The 17117-nt window shown below is 41.2% G+C and overlaps 1 protein-coding gene across 1 annotated transcript in view; it reads left to right on the plus strand.

The window, feature by feature from the left end:
* The first annotated feature begins 449 nt into the window (after positions 1-449).
* The window catches only part of arhgef18b (rho/rac guanine nucleotide exchange factor (GEF) 18b), a 37062-nt gene continuing 20394 nt past the window's right edge, over positions 450-17117 (plus strand). The window contains exons 1-13 of the mRNA XM_053322056.1: positions 450-561; positions 718-1337; positions 1689-1872; positions 2591-2717; positions 2836-2890; positions 3502-3546; positions 4025-4096; positions 4311-4419; positions 4817-4991; positions 12639-12706; positions 13600-13645; positions 14989-15196; positions 15800-15906. Coding sequence (XP_053178031.1) covers positions 1168-1337; positions 1689-1872; positions 2591-2717; positions 2836-2890; positions 3502-3546; positions 4025-4096; positions 4311-4419; positions 4817-4991; positions 12639-12706; positions 13600-13645; positions 14989-15196; positions 15800-15906 — 1366 coding nt within the window. The 5' untranslated portion in view covers positions 450-561; positions 718-1167. The remainder of the gene's footprint in view (positions 562-717; positions 1338-1688; positions 1873-2590; positions 2718-2835; positions 2891-3501; positions 3547-4024; positions 4097-4310; positions 4420-4816; positions 4992-12638; positions 12707-13599; positions 13646-14988; positions 15197-15799; positions 15907-17117) is intronic.

Consider the following 17117-nt stretch of genomic DNA (forward strand, 5'->3'; position numbering starts at 1 on the left):
ATCAGACTCCATATTTGCCTATGTAATGTACATCTCCTTTATATAGAACGTACTTACTACGGTATATTACTACAAACACATAACTTCTTGGGCAGCTGAATGCTCAGTGAGGGAATAATCTCCAGTTCTCCACCACTGACATGGAGACTAATGCTGGCTCACCGAGCAGTTGCCAGTGGTGACGGTGGTTTGTGGCATCATGTGAATCAAGGAATCTGTTTATGCAATGGAAATGTAAAGGAGCTTTCAGCGAGAGGCTAGAGCAGGGGCTGCAACAGAGTGTTTCTTCCATCAGACACAAGATCACCCAAATTGATTTTGGGTGGTGTTAAAATCAGCTGCGTCAGGGCTATAGCATTTTTTGTAAAAAACGTTGCTCACAAACATTTAATCCATTATTTTTCAGCATCAGAGTGCAAACCATGTAGTCAACCCTGTGGACCTCCTATTGCCCAACTCAGTGTCCAGCCTCCTGCTCTCAGTGGGACAGGATCGTCCCCCTCACTGTCACCTGCCTCTGTCGCTGAGGATGTCTTCTTTGGTAACACTGATGAGGACCAGGTAAAACACTTTATCTTGCATTTGGAACATTTTATAATTATATTTAGTTCATAAGTTTGGATTGTTGCTGATGTTAACTTTTTTCCACTTCCTTTTCTTTCCCCTACCTTTTAAAACATTTCATTGCTCCGTCCTGTCCCCCTTGATAACCTGCAGGATGCGTGTTCAATAGTCAGTGACTATGACTGTCCTGGTGTGGAGTTGAGCAATAGTGTGGAAGACCTGCTGGCCCTCAGCTCCTCTCTCAGAGACTCTGAATACTTCAAAGACCTAAAGGGAGGGATTCTGGCTTCACAGTCGACTGCAACCACAGTAGCCACAGGCCCAGAGAGCAAAACCCTCACAGTTGGCCTACAGGTGCCACTGAACACGGACAGTCCTGCCATCAACCAACCTGTACAGACTTCTCTGACCACACACTGCCCTCAGGTCAATGCACCAATATCCCCCTCCTATTTAGTCCCTGCAGAAGAACCTCACCACAGCTTTGTGGTCTCTCAGCTTAGTCCTAAATTGTTGCCAGGTTGTATCATCGACAGCGGTGACTCATCAGACCCTGCAGTAGGGCTTAGTTTGACAATTAACCTGAATGGACTATTAGGATCAATGGAAATGGAGAAAGCGGTAACAGGATCAGAAGGGGAACAGGAGCAAACCACTATGGATTCTGATGGAGAGCAAGACCTGGACAGCTTTCCTATTCTGGTTAGATCGATGTCAACATCTCGAAGGCACAGCTGGGGTGTCCCTCTGTCTCCCATTAACCTGGGGAGGAGGTAGGATGGATAGATGATGTGTTTCTTAAATTTCAGCATAATACTGTAAGAGGAAGTGTTTGTTTTTGTATGACTTCTCATTACTGTCTTCATTTGCTGTGTTATTCAACTGACTTGAATTTCTGGTGGTTTAGTTGGTTGGTTGTTCTTTCACAGCTTTTAAATTCGTCAGCTAGGTTACTTTGCAGCGTGAGCAGTGCACAAAAATACTTTCTGAAAAACCAAACCTGAAAGTAAAACATAAATAACCTTGGGTTAAAGAGCATCTCACGCAAAAGTTTTGTTTGGTTAATAAATAATTTTCTGCCTGACTAACCCCCTGCTGTACTTGTTGTTGTGCTCTGCTACCAGGCTGAGTCTGGATACCACGGCCATGGACAGCGATGGAGAGAGAGAGGATGATGATGAGGAGAGACAGAATAGTCTCTTCCAGTCCACCCAGGAGCAGAGTGACAGCCAGACAGCCTGTCCTGGGGATGAGCCAGATGGTCTCAAGCAGAGGGTCTCCTGTCACAGACCCAGGGTCACCAGCATGGTAACAATGCTTCATGCTTAACGGATAACGATTTTGTTATTATCAATAAATCTCACGAAAAGACCAAAACTAACAATGTGTTGTCTGTCTCAAAACCTTCCAACCTCCAGCTGTCAGATAACTGTGGTGCTCAGCTCAAAGCCCATTGGTTCCCACTGAAGTTGGTGGTGGTGGGTTAGGAATGTGGGCATGATTTTGATGATGATGTTTGTATACTGTATATTAGATTATTTTACTTTCCTGCCCAGGGACAGGTGCAAAATAGCAATTTTCTAAAATCTGGTTTTATTTTATAGCTCTGCATGTTTTATATAAGGCTAATGTTCTTTGTACATTATGCCTGTTCAAATAAAGAAATTCAATACATTTAACTAAATGCAAATGCTATTTTCAGCCATTGTCTAATATCTGTAAAACAAATCTGTTGCTTTTTTCATGGGACTTATTGACAAAAGGAATATAACCAGATAACAGGATATTGGTGGTAGCTTTAACATTGGACACAAAATAACCTCAGAATTTAAATGTAACTTATTTGCAGCCTTTTGACAACCTGAAGAAAAATAACCAGTGACAAGTGACAAAAAATACTGAATGTACTAATGAAGAGGAAGTAAAAGTTATCATCATTAGTATTTCAGCTGTATGTTGAAGAAGGGAGTTAACTCACATTTAATGTGCGCATGATTCACATGTGTTTATTCTGCAATGATTTCAGGCTGCTGGTGTTCCTGGCAGGCATCTGTACTCCCGCTCAGAGATTCTTGCAACAGACGAATGTTCCCGTGCTGCACACATCTCTCGTGTTGTACAGACATCCAAACAGGCTGCAAGGGCAGCAGGAGGTGGGTTTGAGTGTTTGTGCATGTAGAGTACATGTTCATTGATGTGTTTTACACTCAGCAGGCAGCTGTAAAGAGGCCTTTTCATCATAATTGACTTTTTCCCTTCTCTGTTCTGTAGCAGAGGAGTTCGACCCTGAGGAAAACTTACATTCTACTGAAGGACAGAGCCACATGTAAGTCTACACAGTCATTGATTAAGTGTTTAAGTGTGCTAAAATCTTGAGTTAAGTTACAGAGGTCTTTGTGACTTGGAATATGTAGTTGTATATCTATTTCCTTTCCAGAAGATGCTTCAGTTTGACTTACAGCTCAGGTTTAATGATACTTGAAAGAAAAGGAACTCTTCTGCAGGAGGCAACTTGTGATGGTCACTTGTGTCATGTAAATTATACCTGTAGCAGCGTTTGAATGGTTCAGTACAGTATGCACATACTGTTCTGCAGTTGTAAATTGTTATAGTCTGCTTCATCTTTTTAACTCCCACAAAACAGAGGGGATTTCCCCAGCCTCTTCTGACATTTCTGCTACATGTCATACATCTGCAACGTCCTCCTCCCACAGTCCTCTCTCCAAGCTCCTTAGATGGCCCCTTAAAGTGTGTGTGTGTATTGTATATGTGTGCTTGTGTGACTGTCTGTGTGTATGTCTGGCGATTGTGTGGATGCAGCAGACAGGGGAGGATTCTTCTCTAAATCACAGTTTGACACCCAGCTCCCAGAAGTCTCCTCCTCCCCTCCCCTCCACTCGCAGCCCCCACTCAGCCTCAGTGTCTTGTTTGTCTTAGGCTGATGGTACAGAAAGTTCTGCAGGAGCTAAAGCTGTACCATGGGTAAGTAAACAGGAGAGGGAGGTCTGCCTGCTCCTACCACTGCTCAAACACCATCACATTAAGAGCAGCAACAGAAGGGCGAGCCAGTTTGTGACAAGTTTAAAACACAGTATGTGTGGGTGTCGCTGTGAGTGTGTGTTCACGTATGCATTTTTTTTGGCATGTGTGTTTGCATCCCTCTGATTGTGCACTGACACAGTATGGCACTGAGTCCGGAAAGAGACTGTTCAACAAAAGTTTTTTTTAGTTGATGTTTCACTCACCTGACAATGAAACTCAGCTTATTGAATGCAACTTATCTATACTCTCTGATTGTTTCTTATTTTTCCTTAACATTTATCACATTTATCACAATTTCCCAGCATGTTGTTTTGAATATTTCACAATCTTAGATTTAAGGTTCAGAGAGTTCAGACTGGATTTCCTCTGAAAATTACTGTCTCTCTTCACAATAACATCATCTCATTGTCTCCCACAGAGCGAAGCAGAGGAACAAATCAGAGACCAAAGAGGTTGGAAATGTCACTTGGTATGAGTTCCTCTCTAAAGAGTAAGTACCGTCTGTACTGTCCCCTCGGACATTTTCACATCTATGGACTTTGTAATGACATTAAAAATTAGTCACAGATGATCAATGAAATAATTCTTAATTAATATACAAGTGAATGGAAAAAGTGGGAATGGAAAAAAGAACAATGTTGGTATTTCCTGTATACTATGGTCTGGATTTTATTCTCTTCTTCTTCTTCTTCTTCTTATACCAGGAATGAGGAAGAGGATGATCATTTTGAGAAGGTGGAGAAAGGTACCAAGGTAAAGAGAACTCTCAGCTCTCTGAGGAACCGGGTGACGGGCTCCTTCAGTAAAGACAAGGTAAACACACACCACAGACAAATGGTTTGAACTTATAGCGCAATATACCATGCTGCCTTAACTGTAATGGCTAATACAATATAAGAATTAAGAGCAATAGTTCTTCTTTGGATAAAATACTCCATCACATTTAAATATAAAATTCAGGAAAGTGAATTCAGTTGCTGTTGTATTTACATATTACTAAAAACAAATCCTGAGGTTTAAACAGTTCACTGGTGTGCATGTTGCTATGCACACGACACACTAATCTCCTTACACAAACCCTGTTATATATCCTGCCTCTGACACAGTTATGAGCTGTCATACCCAGCCATTGAGTTTGTGCAGAAAATGAACACATAAGTTTGCATGTAAACGCAAACCTCTCTGTTTGCTCTTTCTGTTCCTCCTGCAGGGTAAGATCCGAGAAAAAGAGCTGCAGAAAGAGAAGGGGAAGGAGAAGGAGGCCAGAGAGAAAGAGAAAGTGTACAATAACAGCCATAATTTGGTGCCAGGCTTTTTCTCCAGCTGTGCCACCTGCTCACTGTGCAGCAAGACCTTGCAGAAAAAACACAGCATGCAGTGCACGAGTGAGTAACGCCACAGCGACAACTGCACACGTACCCACGCTCATACTTAAGCTGACACACACACGTGCACAGGTGTTCTGCTCACACACAACCCTGCATCTATTTATACCTGTGTGACTGCACGCCTGCGCACTCAACCACTTATTGGAGCACTCAAGCACATAATCAAACAAACAGGGTCATATAGACGATTACACACAGAGGATTTAATCTTTGAACACCAAAATACTATTCTTGGGTGGAGTACATGCCTATTTCTGACTTTGTGTCATTTTAATATATATGTTGACATCTTTGTTATGCAGCAGATTACAGAGCATTTAAATAGCAAATTCTCACTTCATCTTTGCAATCACCATAATGTCATAACTCTTAAAGTGATTATAGCCATTCAGCATATTCACTGTAGCTTGTCTTTTGCACTTGTTTCTAAAAAGAAGACACCATTCCCTTTCAGTTCCCAATCACAGCGTTTGAACTTATTTACAATAACATTGTCTGCACTTTTTTTCTGCATTGTATGATTGCTGCGGCTCTAGATTTTGCACAACTTAGAACAACTTATCTCTTATCTGATGTATCAGTACAATCCTCTGACAGGTGTTTACATGACACGACAGCAGGCCTTAACTTTTTTCTTACGTCTTGTAATATTCTTCACATTTCCTGACTCTTTTGTGTGTTGGATGAGATCTGACAATAAGAAACTAGGCCCTGCTTTGACTGAAGGCAACCACAGCCTCTCATGTCCATTCATGGAGTAGACCTGTGCAGGACATATCAACACCCTGCAGCTCCTCTTTCTCTCATTCTTATGCCACTCCTCTGCAGCCTGTCAGTCAGCTGATAAGCTCTGCAATACGTTAAACTATGCAGGCAGCGGTGAGTAGACTACAGTGGAAAAAACTGCGATCCAAGAATACAGACTGCATGATGAACGGGTAATAGTTGTTTGAAATAGCAGGAGGAATAGCTTTTTTTAAGAATTATAAAACACATTTAAAACAAGTAGGCTTATCAATGAAATAATCAAAACAATTGGAGGGGTCAAATTTGGCAGAAACTAATTATTGTGTATCATTATTCTTGCCACAGCCTTTGGTAGTAGATGCATTAAATGTGGCATTAAAGTGCATTAAAAACATTTGAAGCGCACCAGTGGAGATAAACTAGTAAGATAATAATACAGTTCAGTTCAGATTTCAGTAAGATATAGCTATTTCATAGGTATTTAAACTAGTGGTAGAAGTACTAAGATATTTTACTTAAGTAAAAGTTGCAGTACTTCAGTGTAAAAATACAGGATTATAACTAAAAAGTCTTGCTTACAACATTTTAGTTAAAAAAGCAAAATATACTAAAAATATCAAAAGTAAAGTAGTCAGTATGCAGCATTTTAGTGTAGTGATTGAGCTAATTTAAGCAAACTTTAGACATCATAATCAATCATATTTGAAGCCAATCATATGTTTAAAATAATCAGAAAAATTACTACGATCTGTAGCTGACAGATGTGTGGAGTAAAAAGTAAAATGGTTGCTAAATTTTGTTTTACTGTACCTACTTAGTACCTATAAATAGTTAGTCACAGACCAGTGCTTGTACATCATTTATTTACCACAAACACACAGAATCAAGTTTTTAATTCATCTAATTTTTTGATGAAAAAGCAACACACTAAAAAGTATTTTGTCTGTATTATTAGTTAAAATAAATGTTAATTCTTCTGATGTGATATGGCTGCATGAACTGTTGTTTCTCTGTACTTTGCTCTTCCATAGCCCCTATAAAAGTGGATACAGATTATTTTAAAAGTGATACTTTTTAACCCAAGCAGGGTATTTCCTTTACACCATCATGACACAGCCATGTCAGCTGCTTAGACAGGTCTGTTGACATGATTGCAATCCAGAGGCTGTCTTCTTATAAACCACATGGTCTGTCAGGGGGAGAATCCTCTTGAGCGAAAATGCGGTCTCTAAACAAAAAGAAACACTCAGCTACAGGACAGTTTGCAGTTTCAGTGTCCATTTCACATCACCAAATAGAACGTTTCCAAAAAAGAGGAAGTAAAATCATTTTCATTGTTGGTGCTATTTCAGTTTCTTTGAATTGCATTATTTCAAGGCAGTACCACTTCATTATGTCATATCTGTAGCCTAATAAGTTCCTTTACTCCTCTTGATGTTTGGGAGACAAAGGCTGTAATAAACTCAGGACATTTATTAATGCTCCAGTCTGGCAGAGGGGCATGTAATGTTGTTTTTAAATAGTGTGCTTATTAAACAAAGTTGTTCTGGCATATATCACTAGGCACAGGGCACCACACATCCAGTATGATTCAGGCTGCACTTCTTCAAATTGACATGAACCAGAAACCAATAAGACATTTGCCTCCATGTTTGTCTTTCTCCATTCATCAAAAAATGGCTGTTGAGAGTGATATAGAGGCAAATCCTACATTTTGACACTTGTGCTTTTGGTGCACACACACACAGTCACACTCACATACACACATACACACAGAGAGGCGTGAGAAAACAAGTTAGTGTCCCTTTAATTGAACCCAGCCCTGTGGGGATTCAGCCTGTGGAATGCGTCGTTTGTATGCCAGAGATTGTTCCTAGAGGAGAGTAGGACACAAAACTGGACAAAACCAAGAATGTGGGATACTTGTTGCTGCTGATTTCAATACCCAAACTTATTGAGCTAACGGGGCAGACTACTTCTCTGTTTGGATGCAGCTGATTCAACTCAAACTGTAATGGTAAGAAGCAGCTAACTTACTGTAGCGATGGTCTCCAGCGGGATCAGGTGGATGAACTCCCGTTTGTTTCGCTCAATGGACTTTTCAGGCATCCTGGCCGCTAGCTAGCCCAGCTAAGATGCTAATCACAGTCAACCGCTTATCGCTTTTCCCCCCCTAAAGGCATGTTGTTATGTCGGGTTCAAACCAGTGCGTTAACCAGGAAAACCGTCCTCTGAAGTTTCCCCTACGTGTAATTTATCACAAACTTGCTCAAATTAAATCGCAGTTAGTCTTAACGTAACTGGCTGGCTAACAAGCCACTTAAGGCTAGCGTGTTAGCCTGCCTACAACCGCTTCTATTTGAAACATCGCTGGGTGGGCTTTCATTAAATTAAAGTGATGTATTTTATAAACTAACAAGTAAACACGTTAATGTCTTTAGTCTTCGTGTCTGCATGTTGCTCATAACTCCTCCCAGGTTAACTTTTTAGTGTATTATCTGCAGTTTGTCTGGTCAGACTCTGCATGAACCTCAACAGGTGATTGCTAACGATAGCACGCAAGATCACTTTTATTGTTTAAACAAGTTTGAGCTGTTCAAGTGTGCAGTTGTACTCATATGTAACGGTGACATGAAATCCAAAGGTTAGTTAAAGCAACCATACACTTATCTACAGCTTAGTCACTCCTATCTGTTGTGTAAATCTGGGCTGGTCTCCATCTGCCAGTGTATAACAGTCTACTCCTCATTGTGTTCCCAACCTGTAATAATTGGCTCTGAGTTGGTACTGTAAAAGTGCATAATCCTCGATGTGTTTAAGTTATGTTTTCTGGAGTGTCAAATTCTTGTCATTCCTCAGCCGTGCAGGCGATGCCCTCCCGCTACATTAACAGTGCTTTACAGGCATCAGGCAATAGGAATGACCCAGGCTGAGGGGTGACCATTCAGCCTGTCCCTCACTCTGATCTGACTGGGTCACATGGTGCTAATTGTGCTTGGCAGGTCTGCCAGAGCATAACAGCCCTCTCCACTGACTCTGGGTCTCACCCATCTCACCCTGTTAGTACACCACTTCTCCATGCATCACTGCTTTGCCTTCCAGCATGCCTGACTCTCTGGATGTCTGCCTTTTTACAAGACCCAGGATCTGGCTGCCTCCCTGTCCCTACTGAGCACATCTCAGTTGATTTTCACCTCTTTAATTGTTTTGTCATCTATTTTTCCTGTGTCTATGTGTCTAATTAGTCAGGTGGCTGATATAAGTGCCCATAAAGAGGCCTAATCAGCAGAGGAGCAATGAGTTGAATCAGTGAAATAATTGCTCTTTTGTGACTTTACAGAAGTAAGGTTGAGCTTTCCACAAGCTTTCCGGGAGAGAAATGTGACCGACGGAGATGTTTCGCTTCACTGAGTATTAAGCTTTCCAAGCCCCAGTTCCTCCTGTTTCACCAGATGATGTCATGGTGGCTGGCCGCTTTGCCCCAAGTGTTGATGTTTTTGTCCGATATTGTCTCCAAGAATTAGAACTAACCTCTGACATATATGTGCATGCAAGCAGACACGGGAAGCAGGTGATGTCAGGTTTTGGCTACTGTGTGAGAAGGTACCACCATCAAAACATCTGTTGTGGCCCCTTTTCTTTTAAGTTAGTGTGTGACAACTCATTGTGGTAGCTTGATTTTTTCCTGTGTACTGTAGAGGGTGCACAGGGGTTTATTCTATAACAAGAATAGGAAACCACAGGTAATGTTAACTTAACCTAAATGTTGAGATAGAAGCTCTGTAAATGTGTCTGTATTTGTGTGTTCATGTTTTTTGTGGAGGATGATTTAAAAAAAACAAAAAACAAAAAAAAACCCAACAACCACCTCAAAACCATAGTAGAAAGTCTAAAAAAGAAAACATGGACATTACTTAATTTACCAGTGTTTGGCTGGTGCTAATGTTGTTCCCTTGGTGCAGATGTTGCAGTTTGTTGTTGCATGAGGTAACCTTTCCCTTGAAGGACCCACCCTTCAGTAAGGGTGTAAGATAACACCAGGCAGCACGTTCTCTCAGTAAGAGTAAATTCTCAGATGATTTTAACTTGATTTGACATTTTTGTTGTTTGTCAGTGATACTTTTTCCTTTCTTTCTTTCTTTTTTTTTGGGGGGGGGGGGCAGGCTCAGGGTAAGCCAGAGAGAATGATGCACATCTATCATTCTACTGATCGCAGTGGAAACTGAGGCTTGGTTTGAATTTCTAGTTGAGTGACTGACTCACTGAAGTGTGTACGGTGCACCACAAGTGTACTTCTTTTGTGATAGAGTAGCTACCAGTCAGCAGATGATGGGTGTGGTGGTGGTTTTTGATGGTGTCCTGTGGATCAGCAGCAAACCATTGTACTGTTGACTCAACCGAGTGAGTCGCCAGAGATGATTGAAACTGTATGAAACACTTTGTACGCCCAACGGGTGGAGCTGGATGTACTCTGATCTGTGGGTCCTGGCTCATTTTCAGTTGCAGTTCTGGTGTATTTTCACCGTCGGTATCACTGACTGTGCTGTTACTAATCTTAGAGGTGGTCTGTAGCTGAAGGCAGTGCTGATAAGTGCTGCAATATCAGTACACGGTCAACACAGTGTTCTTGCTTATCTTAGAATAATCTTTTACTTCAACTAAGCAAGAATTCTTCTGATTACTATTTACGTATAATCACCAATACTACACATTCCTAAAAGGAAACAGCTTACTCTTGGAATCTTCAGTGATGACTTTAAATAACGTTGAAATGACCTTGCTTTTTTTTTCCATCTATATCTGCTTTACCAAACAAGATCCACTGATCATTGTTAACAATACTTTCCCCAGTCTTGCTCAGTCAGTGCGTTTGGGCTTTGTTGAAAGTGTACTACTGGCCTGGTAGACTTAGACGTTGAGGGCATGTTGTGCTTTTGGCTTCTGTCTGAAAGAGCCAGGCTGGCAGAGTTATAGGAATTTTGAATATTAGTCGGAGCAAGGTGGAAAATTATCTCCGGGTCTGGCTGCTTGACTGCTGATGAGTTTGCTGGATTACTGACTTTACTGCCTGTGTCCTCTAAAGGTAAAAAAAAAACCAAGTCTGTTCTGTGGTGAAATCTGAAGAAGACCACCTGATCCAAAGTAATAAGGTGTTCATATTAGATATTTTGTGCTTTTTGGCAAACTGTGCAGTACTCGGTGCCTACAGAGGGATTTATAGGGCTTGCATACAATGTAGCAGTTCAGTACTACTGGACCCAAGTCAAAGAGGGACACAGCACTCCTGGTGAAGATTATTCAGAGGCCAGTTTCTGTTTTCTTTTTCCTTCAGGTCAGCCAGCAATTGTTAATTTATTACCAGAGAGAGGGAGGCAGAGGAGGGTGGGTTTTAGATCGTGAATGAAGTGAAGTCATAGAGGAAATTAGTTAGGCCTAGATCTAAAATGTAAATGAAGAGAGATTACACTAATACTGACATAATATATGCACTTAATCCTTTTTTGGCCTCCTCACTTGACCCACACACGCAAAAATGATTATCTCTCTCATTGCTTATTGCTTTCACTGTACAGGAAGGAGTGTTTTTATCATTGTCTCCATTGTACTGCAGTAGTGCACAGAGGAGTAATAAGCAATAGAGGCCGTTACTGGAGGCCGTACAGCAGTTAGTGGAAGTTGCTAGTATGAGCCATGTTTACATTGTGTTGTTCCTAGGAGTGCCACCTTTGTCATAGAGCTATGTAACCAGATTCAAACAATCCCCGTTGTGCCTCGTGCGTACAACAGTGTAACATGGTATACGTGAAGGTATCAGTGCTGGATGAAGAAGGGATTTTAAAACGATTATGTTTATATTGTTACAACACATAAATATTACTTCCTTCCTAACCATTTCACAAGAAAAACAGATGAAAATGTTCCTTGTTATAAATCTTTAATCTGAATACTTTAACACAGGTGAGTCACTTTTTTTCTCTAGTATTCTCCATCATTGAGTGACCCACATCATTCAGGCAGCTAAAGGCCACTTTTCTCTAATTGCTGCATTACATCAGTCTGTTTAACTCATCAACTGTGTGTCTACTGACCAGCCTCTCTACAGAGAGTTTATTTGTGCACATTTTTACACTTGTGTACATCTGTAAGTGTTTTGCATCGAAGGACATGTGCTTCTTGTCTACGTCAGCTTGGTTTTACCTGGCTAGGTTGGGATCAGACTTTGCATAGTGATACCTTAATTTGGTTGGCCAGCCTGGTGAAAGGCTTCTGTTGTTTACCTTATACAGTATGTAGCCAGGCAGCAAGATTGAATTATATTTTAATAGTGTTTTGTCTTTCTTGTAGTTGAGAACATGGAGAGGGGATCTTAATATCCAACTGTGTGTGTGTTTTTTTTTCCAAAACAACTCTGATATGTATCTGTGCTAATCAGCAGAAATGCAATCAGTCATTGTATCTAAACCTGACAGCAGTAGCTCCGATCTCCATACAGGGAGAAAAGTAGACCGAAAGAGAAACACATTACTGTGAAAAGGAGGGGGTTCCTGACCTGCCGACCATGTGGGTCTGTAGGTGTAAACAAACACGGGCCACTGAATTACTACTGTACCAGTCTCATGGAAGGGGGAAGTGATTCTTCCGCTTTGCGATGAGAAAACTCATCTGAAAACAAATACTTGAAACCTGCAGGCAGCTGAAAAAGTTTGCCTCCAGGCTTATGTTTAAGTAACTTTGCTTGAATCACCGCCTCAACTTTGAACATTGCCTTCAGGAGCTATTATATGGCCTTTTAAATTTAAAAACTCGGTTTACTGTCTCACTCTATGTATCATGTGCTACTGGTCCAGCAAGACTAATGCAATAATGTCTCTGAGTTCCTGTCCTGCTGTTTTTCAGATTGTGCTGTGAACGTTCACAAGAGCTGCAAGTCTCTGCTGGGTGACTGCACCAGCAGCAGGAATAAGGTAAACACCACACTAGAGCATAGAAAAACAAAGGTTGCAGTGGAGTAGCCCCAGTCCCTAAACTCCCATTGTGCTCCATTACTTTGCTTATATACACTGTTTTATATGCACTCGTACATGGTCAGAGTTTGTATCAGTTGCACATACAATACATGAGTTGAGAGTAAAGAAAACATGACCACAAGACCAAGAAAAACATTGTCAGTATTGTTGTCACACTTCACTCAGATTTTTGCTTCTTCATAGCAGTGTATTAGCAGTCTCAATATAGATGTGTATGGTGCAGAATTAGATTTCAGGTTGCATATTTATAGCAGAGAATTAAAGCCTCTGATTGCTGTAATGCCACTGTTGCACTAGATGTATGTTGTGCCACAGCAGGCTTTGAAGTGCATGCATTATATAATCTAAGACATTGGGGTTAGTTACATTCACTTTCTTTCTCTTTGTAATTGAGACAAACATGGCTTTGCTAAAAGCAAAAATGAAAATGTGACTAGCTTTACAGAAACAGAGTAGATTACTGAACCTTCTTCAACCTGCTCTATGTGTCTTCACTCGCAACAAACACTTCCTGCAGTTCTTGCTTTCAGCATGTAGCCCCCGCTCTATTCTCTGTAGTCAAATTTTACAGCAGATGCACATTAGCTGTAACAGAACCTTTGATGTAGCAGTAAATAGGTCTCTACATTTAAGAACTGTAACGCTAATACAGAGAAACAGAAATTTACTTTTGGCAGGGAGCATTATGCTCTTACTTAGTTTGTTTAGTAAACTGAGTTCTTACCATTTTAGCACTTTGTAGACATCTACACATTTGTAATCTGTCACTCAGCTGAAGAGAGCTTGAGAGAATGGCCTTGAAAAATGTGTTTTCTATTTTCTCGACACAGAGAGATTCCATACGGAGGACAGGCCCATCTGGATCTCCTAACCTTGGTACGTAGAAAATCCATGACTCCGACAGATCAGTTGATGTAGAGGGGACGCACTGATGGATGGGGAGGTGGTTGGGTCCCCTGGTGTCAAATTAAAGAGAGCTGGTTGCATCTCTGGTGTTTTGCAGAGGATTAAAAAGATTAACCATGATGACCTTTAGTATGGAATCATCCTATTTTTTTCTTCAGTTTGCAAATCTTTCTCCTCTTCAGGGGGTGACAAACATACAGTATACCAAAAAGATTGGCCTCCAACAGGCTGTAGGAAGAGGTGATGATTAGCCTTTGTTAAGAACAGGCAGGTGATTTACCTCTGGTCCAGTTCTTGTCCAAACCCCAGGATACATAGATTTAGTAATATTGTACAACACATATATTCAGTAGTTGAATTTATATCGGCACACAAAGATAAACATAAGGAAACAAAAATAAGACTTTTGTAAATTATTTTAAAAAGAATATTTTTAATTGTTAAATTGATTACCCTGAGAATAAATATGCAGCTGTTATGGACTGGTCCATCCTTGTTCATGTGATTGAACCCACAGGAGACATGAGCAGTGGCAGCAGCTTAAATTAATCTCCTGCAGCAGTTGTTATTCTCTTGAGAACAGCTGGATCCCTATCAACCACACACCTAATTTCACTTCATGTCCTGTCCAGCCAATCAGTAGCTTGTGCAGGGGGTCGGGAAGACGGGGAGCAGAAGGAGGAGTTGAGAACCAGAAAGTGCAAGAAAGGGTTTGCCTCTTTTCCAGAAGTTTCTATGAGACTTTATATATGAAGCATCTGGGTGGTTTACACCAGTGAAGGTGCATCACTTACTTATGAAATACGAACAACTGATACTGCAACGGCTACTGTTGAAGCTTACCTTGGAGTTTGGAGTAGTATCCTTCTCCCTCTGCCACTACTCTTAAATAGTGACATTCGCAATGGACTGGGCAATGACCGAGAGCACTAGCCAAACCACAAGGGCCTCCAGGATTGCTAAACCATCCTCCTCTACCTCACCCTCTTCCTCTGCCTCATCATGGGGTCTGTCTGGACGTGTTGGGGTGCGAGTGCTGATGCACCGCGACCTGATCACCTGCCGATTCTTCCGATCCCTGCCTCGATCCTGGCTGAAAAAATACTGGCGTCGACGTGGAAAGGAGTCAAACAAGCATCCACTCGCCTCTTCGTCCTCATTGTCCTCATCATCCTCATCATCCTCATTGTCGTCCTCTCCTCTCAGCTGGTCATCTTCTCCATCCTCCCTCTCCTCTGCTCATTTCTCTTCATGTTCTTCCTCCGTCCCTTCTCATTTCCTGCATTCACCTGTCTCTCGGCTTTTTTCCCCAGCGTTAAAAGACCGAGACAGAGAGCGGGAGCATTCAGTCACAGCCTCATCACAGTTCCTGGATGGATACCCAAGTGTTCTCAGCGCCCCAGGCATGACCATTAGTCCGCGGGGACCAAACACTCAGCCTACTGCCGCCCATACCACCAACACTACTGCAGCCTCTGCCCACAGTCTTGGCCACAGCCTCCATCACCACAGTAGCTCAGGGTCAGTATCTCTGCCATGCAAGTTACAATTAAGTAAAGACCTTTTCTGTGCAGAATGCTTGTTTATTTGTCTTTCCTAGCTTTTTTTTCTCTTTAAACAAATCTTACTTTTGAATCTCTAATAATATTTGTAGGATGTACTGTATGTAAATGCTGAATATTTTTAGATTATTTTCTTTGCTACTGAAATATAGTGTTTTTTTCTATGTCATCGTAAGATGGGTATTTATAGTTGACATATCAAGGCAAGCTGTCTTCCTTATTATAACAGCCTTTTGAAAGTCTGTCTGGGTCTAGGCGGTTCTCAATGTGGACTAGTGTTCCACTACATTGCAATGACAAGTGTATAGGGAGAAGGAAGGAGAGACAGATGAAGATGAAGTGTTAACAAGAGCACAAGAGAGTGATGGTTAGGAAAATTTGAGAAAAAGGAGAGAGAAGAATGTAGCTGTTTTTGTTTTTTTTGTGTGTGTGTGTGTTTTTTGTTTTGTTGAATGTCATTGCGATTGGTGAATGTTGGCTGGAATTTCGGAAGTTGGAAGTTTATTTAGGGTACTAGTTTCAGCATGTATGCAACCTTGGACCTGTGGTTGTCATCCCTCAGATCCCTCCCTGGGGAGATGGATGAGGCCGATGCTCTCCGCTCCAAACGCTGCAATGAAGACGCCATTTCCCTCGCTCCTTCCACCACCGAGTCTATCATCGTAGAAGGTAGGTTGACTTATTGAGATGGGGATTGAACACCAAGTCTAGCAGTTTCACTCTTTTGGTTGAAATTGTGTACTGTGTAGTGAAATTAGTTATGATGGGCGGGAATCACAGATGAGCTCATGCTACGATACTATCACAATATTTATCCCATGATGATGATATATCACAACAAAGGCAATCCTGTGATACACAATTTATCATGAAGAAATGGTCTAAATATCCAACCACTGAAAACTGTAGCCTCAGTTTGTGCAAGGATTTATTCTGTGGCAGTAAAAACAACAACTGACCCACCAATAACGAACTGGGCTATATTCTGAGTTGACAAGATATTCAGCGCTTTACAAGATAACCGTTAACATGATTAACAGCTTCATTACAGCTAAGCACTGACACTCCACCACAGACACACACACACCAGAGCGTCTCTTGTAGTAGAGCTGCTAGCTCAGCTACACCACAGTTACCACACAGAAACTTTGACAAAGGACTATGAATGTGCTTCTAGTGACAAAGCTCCAGCAGACTCTCTGTGTTTCCAGTACGGAAACGGAGAGTCGGCATCAGTTTTGAGCGGTCTCATGTTTTAAAAACAATGTATTGATACTTAGAGTCCGTGTATCAGTAATGTATTGAAAATGGAGGTATTGTTGCTGTATCGATTTTTTTATTTTATTTTATTTTATTTTCATCCTGCCCCTATTAGTTGTGGTGGTGACTGTTTTTTTCTAACCTTTTCTCAGCCTACTCAGTATTATTCAGATCTATGCATTTGCCTAGAACGGTAGTTTGTCTTAAGGGAGTTTTCTTCATTTCAGGGAGGAGAATGTTTTGTAGAGTCAGGGGTGACCTCACTCTTTCTCATTAAGCTGGATTGTGTGGGAGAGAGACACGCTAACTAGGCTCCTAGTTTTGCTAATGGTTTCAAAAAAGACATCGAAGATTGTACCTCTGGTGTCATGCTTCAGTGTTTTCTTGGAGTCTTCAGGTTTTTTTTCTTTGTTATTGTTTTGTCCAGAGTTAATTTTGTTATCAGACACACCTTTACCATGAAAAACAGACATTAATCTGACACCCACAGACAACAACTTATAATCAGTAGTTTCAGAAATCCTTCTCACAAACATGTTTTTTAAGGATGTCCCTACATTTAAAAGTATCATTGGTTAATAAATAATGTAAATAAACATAAATCCCAGCAGGCTGTTTCT

Source organism: Scomber japonicus, chromosome 7 (assembly GCF_027409825.1).
Source record: "Scomber japonicus isolate fScoJap1 chromosome 7, fScoJap1.pri, whole genome shotgun sequence".
Taxonomy (NCBI): domain Eukaryota; kingdom Metazoa; phylum Chordata; class Actinopteri; order Scombriformes; family Scombridae; genus Scomber; species Scomber japonicus.